At 55.1% G+C, this 14,569-nt stretch overlaps 1 protein-coding gene across 1 annotated transcript in view; it reads right to left on the reverse strand.

Moving 5' to 3' along the window:
* Positions 1-1,608: 1,608 nt before the first annotated feature.
* COL11A2 (collagen type XI alpha 2 chain) overlaps positions 1,609-14,569 on the reverse strand; it is a 59,209-nt gene continuing 46,248 nt past the window's right edge. The window contains 25 exon segments of the mRNA XM_087922946.1: positions 1,609-1,883; positions 2,346-2,588; positions 3,304-3,372; positions 4,683-4,795; positions 5,832-5,980; positions 5,982-6,103; positions 8,039-8,092; positions 8,221-8,256; positions 8,333-8,386; positions 8,469-8,576; positions 9,866-9,919; positions 10,019-10,072; positions 10,313-10,420; positions 10,907-10,960; positions 11,293-11,346; positions 11,850-11,903; positions 12,010-12,063; positions 12,323-12,335; positions 12,419-12,525; positions 12,897-12,950; positions 13,694-13,747; positions 13,838-13,891; positions 14,024-14,077; positions 14,156-14,263; positions 14,510-14,563. Of these exon segments, the coding sequence (XP_087779072.1) occupies positions 1,737-1,883; positions 2,346-2,588; positions 3,304-3,372; positions 4,683-4,795; positions 5,832-5,980; positions 5,982-6,103; positions 8,039-8,092; positions 8,221-8,256; positions 8,333-8,386; positions 8,469-8,576; positions 9,866-9,919; positions 10,019-10,072; positions 10,313-10,420; positions 10,907-10,960; positions 11,293-11,346; positions 11,850-11,903; positions 12,010-12,063; positions 12,323-12,335; positions 12,419-12,525; positions 12,897-12,950; positions 13,694-13,747; positions 13,838-13,891; positions 14,024-14,077; positions 14,156-14,263; positions 14,510-14,563 (2,025 nt within the window). The 3' untranslated portion in view covers positions 1,609-1,736.

A 14,569-nucleotide genomic window follows, 5' to 3' on the forward strand; every position in this document is an offset into this window, starting at 1 on the left:
TGCGTTTCTCTCTGGCTTCCCCTCTGCGTTTCTCTCTGGCTTCCCCACTGCGTTTACCTCTGGCTTCCCCATTGTGGAAAGTCAGCTGAGAAAGCTGCAAATGGCGATCAGGAGACACAGTGCTCACAAATGCCAAGCTAGGCACCCAGATTGTGATCACACAACTGCGATGAGGGTGTTTCAATGGTCATAACTCTGAGAACTGGTTGTAAGTCACTCTTTTCAGCACCGTCACGTCAGTCGCTAAACAAACGGCCATAAGTTAGGACCAACTGCATTCCTAACCAGAGAGATTTTGAGAAGACCCTGAATACAACATGGAGCTAGAACTTCCCGCCCCAGATACGATACTGGCTTCCTTTTGCTGGCTTTGCCTCCCTCCCTTCTCCCACAACAACAGCTGTGGTCCGACAACCACACAACCTGCAAGCAGAAACTCTGCTGCTAAAACTCTGGGGATGCAACCTACGTCCCACAAAGTACCCACAACTGTTTTTCCCGGAGTTCGACAGCCTGCAGGGAGGAAGGATGCCATATTGGCTCAGGAAGGTAGTTTGTGTGCTCACACAAATGTTTGTGGTATGTTCCTCCCTATGTTTGTGGTGCATTCCAAGCCAGGGAAGACAACCCTACATTTTGAGTCGTTCCAGCCCTAACTGGGTGCTAAGACCTTGAGACTAACTCCCAATTCCCCCTCCCCAAGTCTTGTGACGAGGTTCAACACCCAGAATTGCTCTTGTCTTCAGAACTGTCTTTAAGAGACCAAGGGGCGGCGCACCTGTCATTGAGGGACCCTCCCTTTAAAGCGGGGAAAGAGGAGGTGGGATCACAAGACAGACAACCCCCCCCCCCCAAAAAAATCAGCAAAACGATCTGTTCCAACGTGCCCCATGTCCTCCCACAGCTCCTTCCGTCCGGTCGTTGCCGTACGGACACGCACTTCCTGGCCAAGAGAAAATTCAATCGCGTTCTTTAAATTTCCCGCACCCAGAAGTGAGATCTCAAACTTAACCTACCCCCCCGCCGCCCCGACACACAGCCATTTCCAAGATTTCAAATTTGCAGCAAGGGGAGGGAAAAAAAAAACGTTCATTTTAATATGGATTCCATTAAATAATAGAATTAATTTATTATTATTCTTTTTTTGTATAAAAACAAAATAAAATATACGTTTCCTCTTCTTCGGATTTTCTTAACTTTGGTGCAAGGGATAAAGGGGGGAGGGATAGGGAGAGGAAGAAGAGGGAAACGGCGGGGGGGTAGGCGCTCCTCGGACGATGCGGAAGACCACCCCCAATTTCCAAGCCTTCCCGCCCCCCCGCCCCGAATTCAAGGGGAGGGAGGCAAGACTGGAGTTGCTATCAGTGGGGCTGGAAAGGGCTGGAGTAGGTGGGGCTCAGGCTGGCCAGGGACTCTGCTATTTGGAGGGAGGGGCCTCCATCAGCAAGGTAGGAAGCACTGAAGCAGGATGGGGGCCACCTGGGCAGGTGGGGAATTCGGCAAGGAGGGAGGGGGGGTTCAGCAGCACTGAGGAGGGGCGCAGAGAGGAGAGAATTTGGAAGGAGAACATTTCTATGGGGGGGCTTGGCGAGTCCCTGGAGGTGGGTCTCTGCGCCCCTTAGATCTTTCAGTTGCTGGGCCTCTGGCGGATGCTCCCCCCATGGTCTCCGTTGTTTGTTGGGCACCAGGAAGGGGTTTCCCTCCTCCTGCCGGCTGCGCTGGGGGGGGTCTCCGCTCTAGCCAAGGAAGCAGGCAGCCCCCACCTCAAAGCCAAAGCGCTGCCCGGGCTCCCCAAAGTCTGCCAGGCGCACGTCCAGCAAGGGCAGGTGCTCCACCTGTGGGGTGTTGACTTCCAGGAGTGTCTCGCTGGATCCTTTCCGTGCCTGGGGTGGGGGACGGGGGACGGGGAGGAAGACAAGGGTCAAAGTTGGAGGTGGATCACTGCCCTCCACCCCAAAGAGAAGCCGGGAGCCCTACTTTCCAACAGCCGTCCACCGGTCAGGAAGGTGTGGGAACCGGGAACGCCGGGACCTCCATTTGGGGGGACTATTTTGTCCCGAACCTGGAAGCCCCCTGCATCTGCCGTGTCCCCCCACACCTGCCCTCTGCTGAGCCAAGGAGGGCCCCTGAACCCCCAAAGGGGAGAGGAGCAGCACCGGCAGCCGATAGCGGGAGAAAAGGAAGTATCTGAGGACACATACCCCCCCGAATCCATCCATGTGGGGACGGAAAGTACAACGCCTTTCGTTCTGCCCTCTCTTGACTAGGGGTCCCATTCCTCCACCCACCCCACCCTTGTGGTTGTTGTTCTCCCCCCCCATCCCAGTCCCCTCCCGGGCGCTCACCGCACAGCCGTCCACCAGGGCCTTGACATAGGGGCTGTTGTCGTAGCTCAGGTCGTCCTCGTTGGCCCCCCGGAAGCGTAGGGCCTGTTGGTAGCCCCCCAAGGCGGGGGACCCCGAGCTGTGCCAGGCGACCGAGTGCTGGCAGTGGTAGGTGAAGTTCTGGCGGGCAGAGGTGCTCAGCAGGCGCAGGAAGGAAAGCTGCACCACGCCCAGCGGGTGGCTGTCTGCGTCCACGTAGGAGAACTGGGGAGGGACCAGGGATGAGGGAGAGATGAGGATCTGGGGGGGTTGGGGTGACTGCTCTAAAGCAGAGGATGCCGAACCCTAAGGTGGAGGGTGGGCTGGATGGCCTTAAGGGTTCTGTCCCTCCTCCATGGGAGGTTCCCCTCCACACCTCCCTGCACGGATCCTTTCACACGGCAAGCCTCCTGCACTGAGGGACCCAATGTACTGTGTTGGTGTCCCTATCCAAAATCAACCCAACGGGGCTGTGTTCAGACAACCCACCAAGTTCCAAGAAAAAGGAAGTCAACTGCCCCAACATACACACACAATACACACACCACACACAAGTTCACCCCTCCCAGCTTGGCAAGTTTCACAAAGGTCGCTTCCGGTCCTTTGGAATGAAATTTGGTGTGTTGTGTGAAAGCAACACAAAGACCGACCCACTGAGTGGCCACCAGGATTGGCGGTCCATGACAGAAGGAGGATTTCCCGGTGGAGACCCCTGTTCCTCGGCTTTCCCCAGAGTCCACCCCCCACCCCAAGTAAGAAGTCCCCTCCCCATCACAAGCTTTGTGGTGAGGTGCGCCTCCAGCCCAGGAACCCTGTCTGCATCCTGGGATCCCCAACAAGCCACCAGGAGGAAGGATTCGGGTGCAGGAAAGGGGGCCTCCCTTTCCGAGAGACCGAGGGGGAGAACCCACCATTCCCCACCCCCAGACAGTGGACTCACCCGATGGCCCTTCTGGAACTGGCTGAACCACCTGGGCGGCGTCTCCTCCTCCCAGGCATCCATTGACACCTGCAAAGGGAAACCATCAGAGGGCCGGCCTTCCCAGAGAAAGACGCGGAGGGTGGATTTGGGGGGTGAGGGGTGGCAGGAGACCCGGGCCTTTCTTGAGCTAGGAGGGGCCAAAGCAAGCAGTGCCAGGGCTGGCTTGGTTTTCTGACCCAGAGAGAGAGAGAGAGAGAGAGAGAGAGGGAGGGAGGGAGGGAGGGAGGGAGGGAGGGGGGAGAGAGAGAGAGAGCACGCCCCCAAAAGCAGCAGGTCCTTGTGTGGCTGGCCCCAAATTCTGCCCCTCGGCTTTCTGAAGGGATCCATCTCCTCCCCGCTCCCAGAGGGCTTGATCCATGGGGCTGGGATCCACAGCCCTCCTGCCCCATTCAAAGGCTTTCTCGCCTTCACAGGGCCAGGCCTGTTTAGTCCCTGGATGGGAGACCACAAGGCGACCATGGAATTGCAGCCTCGGCCAGAAGAGGCTGGCGGCAAAGCCCTTCACCCCGAAACCCAGCTGTCAATTTCGGAGTTAAAATGTGTCTTGTATGATTGTGTTTAACCTTAATTGTATTTTATGTCATTGCAGGGGTTTCTTTTCAAATGAGGGAGGGCAGCCTGTCAAGCGTGAAATGGACCTCTGTGTAGCCATTTTAGTTAGGCTTTTTCTTTTTCTTATTTTCTCTGTGGCAGTCATGGGAAGGAAGGGTTTCGACTTGCCACATTCCTAAGCGGGGGCGGGAGGAGTGGAGATAGAGAGAGTTGTTTGGGCTAAGAGATTCTTCTTCCCGTGAGAAAACGATCTGTCCACATTGAGGCCCCTGATTTATGACGTCAAGCAATGTCGAATTACTTCTATTTGAGAAAGTGACCTTTGGGGATTGTTTCTAACTTCTAATATCGTGGGGTAATTCTGGGTTGGGTCAGATCCGGTATTACTGCGGACTTTGCCAATTTGATGCTTTCCTAAATAAAAGAATTTGTCTCGGAAGATGGACTTTGCTCTTTTTCTTTTAAAATGGATTTCATCACTTGGAAACCTGACGCCAGACTTTGCCCCGCTGCCTGGACAGGCTGTGCCCACCACAGGCCTTTGGAGCAATGCAGGGGTGCCCAGACTGGGTGCTCTCCCCCTCCCCCCTCCCAAACATTGCCAGGGGGTGCCACCTCCCCTATTTCATGGGCCCACGCTCGTTTTTCCTAAACTACCCTCCCAAATGGCAGAAACGGGGCCGTCGGCTTTCAGGGTTTGCTTGGGGGGGGCAGCGGGCTCCCCAAGAACCTCCAGTAGGGCCAACCCTCCACCCTTGACCCCTGCCGAGGGGCCCCCTCCTCACCTCTCGAGATTCCCAGCTGGGGAAGACGCAGGTCTCGCCCCCCGCCGTGAAGTTGCAGTAGACTTTGAAGGAGTCGCGGGAACAGCCCTGATTGGGGTCAATCCAGTATTCACCTGGAGAGAAGAAAGGGCCAAAGTTCCCCACCAAGCTTCCAGTTTTGGGGGGGGGGTGTCCCACAACTCCAGCGGCCCCTTTGCAAACTCATCCCTCACCCTCAACCCCCCCAAAAAAGACAGGGTGTAGTCGGCTGGGGAAGGGGATTTGGAGAGTAAATATTACCCCAGGATTTCACGTTTGGCTTCCAAAGCAGGGGTGAGGTGTAAATGTTACTACTGGTTCTGTGGGCGTGGCTAGATGGGCGTGGCCATTGCACTGGTGGGCATGGCTTCTTCTTCTATTTTTTTTTTTGCAGCAACCCTCCCCGCGCCTCAATTTTTTGCCTCCTGGGTGAAGCAGTAAGACAGCAAAGGGGATCCCAGAACAGCTGATAGCCAGAACAGCTGATAGCCAGAACAGCTGATAGCCAGAACAGCTGATAGTCAGAACAGCTGATAGCCAGAACAGCTGATAGCCAGAACAGCTGATCGTCAGAACAGCTGATCGTCAGAACAGCTGATTGTCAGCAGGGGGGAAAATACCACTTCAGCCGAACCAGTAGCTGGTTTTTTTTTTACTGACAGTTCAGATAAATGGTAGCATTTTTTTACTACCGGCTTGCTCGAACCGGACCGAACCGGTAGAATACCACCGCTGTTCCAAAGGTTCCCCAAAGGGCTTTTAGGGAGAACCCCGGTCAGAAGCCAGGAACAGGTTGGAGGGAGTAACAGATCTGAGGACCTGGGGCTGCCCCCCCCTCCTACAATGGCAAGGCTGTTGGGTGTTGTTGTCCAGAAGCTTGTGGGTTTGACGAAGGCACCACCGGCTCAACGGCGTCCATGGGACACCTCCCTTTGCCAAGAGTGTTGCATCGCATGCCCTCCGGGAAAGAAGCCCCCTGGGTCCCAGGTGGGAGGGCCCGGGAATAGCCCTGGGGGAGGCAAGCAGGCCTCTTGACAGTCTGAAAGGGTCTAGGGTTTCTGGCTCATGGGGGAGGGTTGGACTAGAAGACCTCTGAGGTTCCTTCCCGCTCTGTTATTCCGTTACACCCACCATCAGGCAATTCGGGCTGGCTCAAGTGGAGGTCCTGGCAGGTGCGGGCAGGGCTGTCCCGAGTGCCCAGCGGCTTCTGCATCCCCTCGATCTCCTGGCGGAGAGACTCCAGCGAGCCGTAGATCTCCTCCACGCCGGGAGGCTGGCTGATCCGCCGCCCCATCAGCCGCCATCTCCTCATGCTCCTCCACCAGCTGGCTGCCGTCCACCGAGCGCCGGCTCTTCTTGGAACGCTGAATGGGCAGCGGCTGGATGGTCTCACCTGGCGGACCCTGCCCAAGAAGTTGCACCTCTTCATACAACGCCCAGGATGCCTGTGGGGGTTCAGCCCCTTTGGGGGCCACCTCAAGCAGGTTGGGCAATGCAGGGAGTCCTCACTTTACAAACACAATAGCCCCAAGAAAATCGCCTTCGCCCGCTCAAGCCCGATCCTACCCTACACCATTTCTGACCGATGGCAGTCCGGTCTCTTCTTGAAAGTCTCCAGGGATGAAGCTCCCACAACTTCCAAAGGCAACTTCTGTTCCATCCGGTTGATTATTCTGTCGGAAAATTCCTCCTTATTTCTAGATTGAATCTCTCCTTGTTCAGTTTCCATCCATTGTTCCTTCTCTGGCCTTCAGGTGTCTTGGAGAATAGCTTGACCCCTTCCTCCTCTCTGGGGCAGCCCCTCAAATACTGGAAGATGCTCTCCTGTCTCCCCTGGTCCTCCTCTTCCCTAGACTAGCCAGGCCCAATTCCTGCAACCGTTCTTTGCATGTTTTAGTCTCCAGTCCCCTCATCCTCCTGGTTGCTCTTCTCTGTACTTTCTCTAGAGTCTCAACCTCTTTTTTATAATGTGGTGACCAAAACTGGATGCAGTACTCTAGGTGTGGCCTTACTAAGGTTAATAGAGTGGTATGAGTACTTCCCTTGATCTTGACTGTATCCCTCTGTTAATACAATTTAGGATTGCATTAGTTTTTTGGGCTGCTGCACACGGCTGGCTCATATTTAACTGGTTGTCCACTGAGACTCCAAGATCCCCCTCCCAGTTCCTGCTATTGAGCCTGGTTTCACCCAATCTATGCGTGTATTTTTGGTTTTTCTTGCCTAAGTGTAGGACTTTACTTTTTTCTACGCTGAATTTCATTTTGTTGCATATGGCCCAGGGTTCGATTCTGTCAAAATTCCTCTGGATCTTGAGCCTATCTTCTTGGGTGTTAGTTATTCCTGCCAGCTTAGTATCATCTGCAAATTTGGTAAGTTCCCTTTCTATTCCCTCATCTAATTCGTTAATGAAGATATTGAAGAGTAGTTATGATGGCCGCAGAGATCCCCTTCTACGACCTTCTTACCAGCAGAGTCAATGAGGAAGGCAGATTTACTTAACGACCGTGTGACTCGCTTAACAACTGCAGTGATTTGCTTAAGGAGGGTGGTGAGGAAGATCGTTAAACGGGTCAAAACTCACTTAACATCTATCTCCGCTAGCAATGGACATTTGAGGCTGGATTGTGGTGGTAAGTCGAGGAGTATCCCATATGTACATTTAAAAAAATAAAATAATAAGATAATCAAATAATCATAAGATAATTACTGAAAAAATAAATAATAAAAATAATACTAAGATAATAATGTCAACTAAAAATATACTCCTTTGGTCTTTTTAGCTGTCAGCAGAAAGGAAACAGTGCATTCCTTAAGTGCCTAGATAATCACCCTGGCAGCCCAAAGTTGTCGGAGTGCAAGGTTGTTACTGGAGAACATGATGGATGCCTCTTGGCTATGGATGTGTCCCATTGGAGAATATACATCCAGGGGTCAGGGGAAGACCAGGGTCACAAGGGGGAAATGAAGGATTTATTTTAGTATCGGCTGCACCCAACTAACGCCGACGTGGCCGCTTCTCATAAATCAATTTTCTTTTCTCCGAGAGATGCGGCAAGAGACTTAGGATGTGAACGGGGGTGGATTGGTTGGAGTCCTGACAAATATGATAATCAAATGAAATATGGCTACAATCAATTCTTAGCCTTCAAAGTGCTCGCATCATTATTGTTGTTCTGGTTTTATCTTTTAAATATTTTGGGAAATTGGATTTTTTTAAAGCCAGATTTGGAAAAATAAAATCTGCCGGCCTTCTCCCACCCCCCCCCAAGGCCTCTCCTGGGTCTTCTCCACCAAGGGGGAAACCGAGGCAGGGCGGAGTGAGTCTGGGGTCTTACCGGCCTCCCCGGGGGCCCGGGGACACCTCTCTGTCCTTTGGGTCCGGCTTCACCCTGGAATCAAATCGCCAAGAGGTTAGTCCTCAAGGAGAGACTTTCCTATTTCTCTCCCCACACCCCTTGCTCATCCTCCCACCACCCCACCACCCCCAAGCGCTATGGGGCAGGGCTGTGTTCCTCACCGTGGCTCCTTTGGCACCCTGAGGACCGGGACCACCCTGAAAGAGAAGGAGAGAATTGGGGTCTCCATCTAGGAGGTGTAGGAGGGCTCAGGGGGGATTAGGTGCTACTCACAGGAAGTCCAGGGGGCCCCACGGGGCCAAGAGGGCCCATTGGTCCAGGGATGCCCTGCAGGGAGAGAGCCAGGGGGTGTTAAGTTGGTCCTTAAGTCCCTTAAGCCCCCTCTCAAGCCCCCTCCCCAGGCACTTACAGTCTCTCCTTTGGGACCCCCACTCCCTGGGGGGCCAGGGCTCCCCCGGTCCCCTTTATCTCCTTGTTCTCCGGCCGGTCCAATCAAGCCGATGAGTCCCGGGTGGCCCTGTGGAGAGACAGGGTGTGATGACCCAAAGGGACGCGGCACAAAAGCAATGAAGTCCCCAAAGTAGGTAAAGTCCCTTTAACGCCTCCAACCTGCCCCCCCAATATCCAGTTATCATCAGCTGGAGAAAAAAAAACTCTCCCAAGAACAGTTTTTAAAGTGAAGAAATTGCATCCAAATCCAAACATATAAATTTACATCTAAATTATATATAAAAACCAACACAAACCACGCTGCGGCAATTATCGAGACGAGGCAGGATAAGGAATTGCAGACTTCAAACAATAATGAAACACACCCAGTTAGGAGGACACCAGAACCCAGGTAAGACTTGACAAACAAAGATAATGCACGCTTTGCTTCCAGCAAGGTGCTGTGCGCAAACGCCCTTTTTAAATCCTGTTTTTCCAGCTGTGGCTAATGAAACCCTAAACCCAAAACCCTAAACCCTAATCCCAAAAGCCTAAACCCTAAACAACCCTAAACCCTAAACCCAAAACCCTAAACAACCCTAAACCCTAAACCCAAACCCTAAACAACCCTAAACCCTAAACCCAAAACCCTAAACCCTAAACAACCCTAAACCCTAAACCCTAATCCCAAAACCCTAAACCCCAAACCCTAAACCCTAAACAACCCTAAACCCCAAACCCTAAACCCTAAACAACCCTAAACCCTAAACAACCCTAAACCCTAAACCCAAAACCCTAAACCCTAAACAACACTAAACCCTAAACCCAAAACCCTAAACCCTAAACAACACTAAACCTTAAATCCAGGGCCTTTTTCTCCCCGTAACCCTCATTGCTCCCACTCCCTGTCAGCTGCTCAACCTCCCCCCCCGAATCAGACTCCAACCAGGTGCATGACACAGGAGGGGGGATCAGCAGGTGGGGAGGGCTTCCTCCCAGGGGTGCAATTTAACCGGTGTACCAACCGGTTCAGTGAGAGAACGCTTCACACTCATGCAGAGTGTTTGCTACTGACCTCCTCCAGCAATCCCTGGGTGTTAAACAGCTAATGCGCAGTAATGCAATGTGCCGCACGAATCGGCTCAGCTTGAAAACCAGGATATAAAGCACAGGCTAGAGCCCGGGCTAGTGAGTGGGCCCAACACCTGATCGTTGGAGCGAACCAAAGTGGTTTGCGCTCAGCTGATCGTCAGAGCTACTGGTTCACCCAAACCAGGCCGAACTGGTAGAATGCCACCCCTGCTTCCTCCCCTGCCCTAGAGGAAGGCTGTTTCCCCGGACCGAGCACCAAACCCAGCTCATCTGGCTCCCTCCTACCTTCTCTCCTTTGGGGCCCGTCTCACCCTTCAGGCCAGGCAGTCCGGGGGGGCCCTGCAGGAAGAAACACCCCAAGGAAGCTTAAGCACCCCCTGTGGTTGACAGCCCCCCTACTCACTCATTTGGTCTCTCCCCCAAAGGTTGGCTACTCACCGCAGGTCCTGGGGGCCCAGCCTGGCCCGTGGCCCCCGGTTTGCCTTGGGCCCCCTACAAAAGAGACCAAAGGCCCAAACATGAATGTCAGCCCCCCTGCAGGGAGGGGTACCCCACTTTTCCCTTTCCAGAAAGTTGGAAATGGGGACCTCTAAGAACTCTAAGTACCCCACCCTCCAAGGATCCACAATTCTAGAACGTGACTGTGTTTCTCCCCCCAGACCCTCCCAGCATCTTACCCTGGAGAGACCCCCGCCCCCCAAGCAATGAGGCAGCTGCCCCCTCCCCTCTTACCACAGATCCCGGGACGCCTCTCAAGCCCTCCAGGCCAGGTTTTCCAGGGGTCCCCTGGGGTCCCACAGCCCCGGTTTTGCCAGGGGGGCCGAGGACCCCTGATTCTCCCTGGAGAGGGGAGAGTTAGGGTGGAATAATGGTCAGACCGAGGGAAGAAAGCACCTATAAGAGATGGCTCCGCTCCTTCCAGCTTTGATGGGGTGGGATTGGATGACCTCTAAGGTCCCTCCCCCACTCTCACGCCCTGCGATGCTCCCTCAGGATGGTGTCCCCTTCAGCTTCTGCTCCGGAACCACCAGAGCAAGCACTGAAGGGCCCCCCCACCCCCAATTTCTCTCTTCTGGGGCCCAAGAGGAGGGCTGGGGGCTCCTGCCCAATAGCAGCCCTGCCCCCTTCTCTGCAGTTGGGACCCCCACCCACCCTTCCTAATCTCTCCTATCCCCCCACCCTTCCTTTTCTGCCTGGAAAAAGACCCATTCAGTGGGGATCGAAGGCCCCTTGAGGGGAGGGGAAGGGTGTCTGGCGTTTCAGCTGCCATCTGGAATCTTCCATGGAGCCTGGTGACCTCCTCCCCTCAGAAGCAGCCCCACTCACCTTCTTGCCCTTCGCCCCCTGCCGTCCCTCGGGGCCAGGCGTTCCAGCGGGGCCCTGGAGAATGAGACAAGGTCACGGTGGGCCGGGGATCTTTCTCCCTCTGGAGATGGAGGGGCTGGGTGGAAACAGGGGCCAATGCAGTCCAGAGACCTTCCTTTCTCTCTTCCTTAAGAAAGGGGGGCTTTTCTTGCCCCCTGCAGTGGAAGGAGTGGGGGGAGGAGACTAAAAGCATTTAGTCCCCGACTCCGGATTTTGGGGGGTGTTCTTTTGCTGGGGGTCTTGGATAGCCCCTGGCTGCCTTTCTCTCCCCCGTGTCCTGTGATTCCCTGTGGGTGTTGGGAGGGGGGCATCTCCTGCCCTCCCCAATGGGGTGGAGCCCAACTTACCCTCTTCCCAAGTGGCCCAGGGGGACCAGCCTCACCCGATGGTCCCGGAGACCCCTGGAAATGAAGGGGAGAGGTTAGGGAGCCGCCGACTGAAGCTCCAGGGCGTAAGTAGAACGTGGCGGTCTCTCATGGAAAAGATGAGACACAAGCGAGTGTTCTCGGGATGAGAGCCCAGAGCAAATTCCAGCGCTCCCTTTTATTGAGATTTTTAGCATAGCAAGTATAGTCACATTGTGGATTACAATAATTAGATATAGTACAGACTTGTTTACAGTTGTCTGAGCTGCTTGATTGTTTCTAGTGTTTGTTTTTAATTTCCTTAAGCTATCTCAGTGACCTTTAGGCAAGCATGTATATATAAGGTCTTAGACTAATCATTACCCAATACCCAAGTCAAAGTTTATTCCCACAGTAGAAGGCCATCGAGGGGGGGTGTAAGTGGGAGTCCACGGGGCAGACATGGCCCGCTTCCTGCTGGAAAGTGGGCGGGGGGCTTCGACCCAGCCACATCCCACTTAGGGTCTAAACCTCCCACCCCCACCCCCCAAAATGCTCACCGCCTCTCCGGGTTGTCCATTTTCTCCTTGCTCGCCTTTGGCTCCATCTTGGCCCTGTGGGGAGAGGCACATGGGTCCGGGGGTCTTTTTTTTTTTTGGCCTTAGCGGAGGGCAGGCTCAGAGGGGGAGGGCCCAGCCAAGAGGGAAGGGTCATACTCACCCGGGGTCCGATTCCTCCAGGGGGTCCGGGGTCTCCAGGGAAGCCAACCGGGCCCTGTGCCCAGAGATAAGTCAAAGTTCACCAGAGTCCGGCTTCCCATTTCTCCCTCCCCCCAAAAATAAATATTCAATTTCGCACTTTTTAGTCTCATCTAACCCTTAGATGCCCCTTCCCCCAAAAACCCCTACAAATTTTTTTTGAACAGTTGGACAAAACAGGCCATAATGTCGGCTTTATTTACCCATAGAATGGCTACACCGGTTTCCCCAACCCTACACTACAAATCCCATCTCTTATCTGGTTCTGGGATTACCGGGGCTTGTAGTCTACAGGAGTTGAGTGGGGAAGGCAGTCCTAGACTTCCTGCCTCCCCCCACCCCACCCCTCTCATTTCTGCAGCTTCCCTTACCGGGTTCCCTTGGGCCCATCGTCCCCAACGGGGCCTCTCCCTCCGGGGGGTCCGGCCACACCAGCGCTTCCGGCTTCCCCTTTCTCTCCTTGCTCACCCCGCGGGCCCTTAGGAGAGAGGAGGGGCTATTAGAGTGGAGGGGATGACACAGAGCCTCCAGAGGCAGAGGCAGTATATACCTCTCCACACGCAGGACGTGGAAAACAGGGCACCCTGCTGCCCCAAAGCCCCTTCTTAAGCCTTTGAGTAGGCGGAGACAACCAGGACATATTGAGGGGGTCTGTGGCACCCAGGGGCACAGGGTGGCACACTTTTCCACCCCTGATGTGCAGGAGGGTGTGTGAAGCCTGCTCCACATGGGACCCGGGGCCACAGAGCTCTGCTCTGGCGCTGAAGGGCAGGAGGAGGGAAAGACGAGTCTAGGGTGGCACAGCAGGTAACAGCGACACAATCGTGGGGCCAGAAGAAAGAGACGCACCTTCGGACCGGACTCTCCGGGGACTCCGGGTCCACCCTGCTCTCCTGGTTCGCCCTGGGATGGGAGAAAGGAGGTTAGTGGATCGGGCCCACGTTGGGTTCCTCGGCTACGTTTTGCCTCCTGACCCTCCAAAGTCCCGTGGAGTCAGCTGGTTGTGGACAACCGCTTGGGTTCCCGGGACACGGCGGTCCCAACGATGCGCTTGATACATCTAAGGAAAGCCGTCTTTGACCCCAAAGTGGCCTTCCCAGGAGGGCGGGAACTGTCCCTCCTCTGGTTGGGGATGATGGGTGGGATGGTCCAGCCCGGCTGGACAAGCAAAGGTTGCGAGAGCCGATCCGTCTAAGACAGTGGATCTGCAAACTTTCCGGCTTTGCGAACCAGCGGGGTGGCACAGAGGGGATGGTTCCACGTGATCGGCGGATGAGCGTGAACGTGCATAGCTCTATTTGTGTGAGTGGTGTGTACGTGTGCCCACCGCCCGCACAAATGGGGCTCTGTGTGTGTGCGCACTTGCAAGCCCACCCGTTCCACACGAAAATAAAAATGCAGCTGTACACGCCCGACACTTCTGCAACCCGATTCTGAACGGACTGTGGCCCCTGGATTGGGGACCCCTGGTCTAAGAGGTCTCAGTGTCCCCCACGGGACAGGAAGGATTCTGTGCAGAGAGAGCCACAAGGATCATGGTCAAGATCCACCTCTGATGTTGGATCCTCCCCAAGGAGCCTGGAAAACCCCTACCTGTGAGCCTCCCCCCAAAATACCACACCCAGCACCCCCCAGAATTCACCTACCTTTTGTCCTGGTGGCCCCTCGTTTCCGATTCCTCCTGGGGGGCCTTGCGGACCCTGTGGGAAAAAGAGATACAACCGGGCTCAGCCCTGGGAATCCATTAAGGGAAGGAATCCGGTGGAGAGGAGGGCGGGAGACACACTCACACTAGCTCCGGGGGGCCCAGCTGGGCCTCGTGGTCCTGGGGGTCCCGGGGGTCCCTGCAAGAAAATACTGATGAGCGTCCAGACATCTCATTTCCTGACAACAGAGCTGGGCAGGAACCACATTTGGGGGGGGGCGTGTCTGGGGGTCTGGGAGGGATTCCCCTCGAGGAAGGCAGTGGCACTTACCAGGGGTCCCCCGTCACCAGTCTCCCCCTTCTCCCCAGATGGTCCGGGCAGTCCCTGTCGAGAAAGAGCGCGTGAGCGGTGTCCAGCTCAACAGTGGGCAGCGGAGTGACCCTCGCCACGGCCGTTTGTTACCTGCAAGCCAATCGGTCCTGGTGGCCCATTGAATCCTCGGATGCCGTCATCCCCCTTCGTCCCAAAATTGCCCTGGGAGCCCCTCGCCCCAGGCTCACCATCCGCTCCCTAAAGGCAGCACGGAAAGAGACAATCTGAGACCTGGGACCCAAAGGAGAGCCCAAACCCGCTTCTCCTGCTGCCCATTTCAAGAGGGGTCTCCCCAGAAACCAAGGGGTGATGCCCGGGGTGAAGCCAAGGGTGGCAACTCTCTGCAGAGTCGCCCAAGGGGTGGCACCCAGAGGACCTGAGGTACAACCGCGAGACCCACAGGAAACGAGGTTATGCCACCCGTGGAATCCCACCGATACTTACCACAGCACCCGGCTGCCCAAGAGAACCGAGAGCGCCCGGGGGCCCTGGGGGACCCTGCAG

Source organism: Pseudonaja textilis, chromosome 2 (assembly GCF_049901715.1).
Source record: "Pseudonaja textilis isolate UNSWEBS1 chromosome 2, rPseTex1.2, whole genome shotgun sequence".
NCBI lineage: Eukaryota > Metazoa > Chordata > Lepidosauria > Squamata > Elapidae > Pseudonaja > Pseudonaja textilis.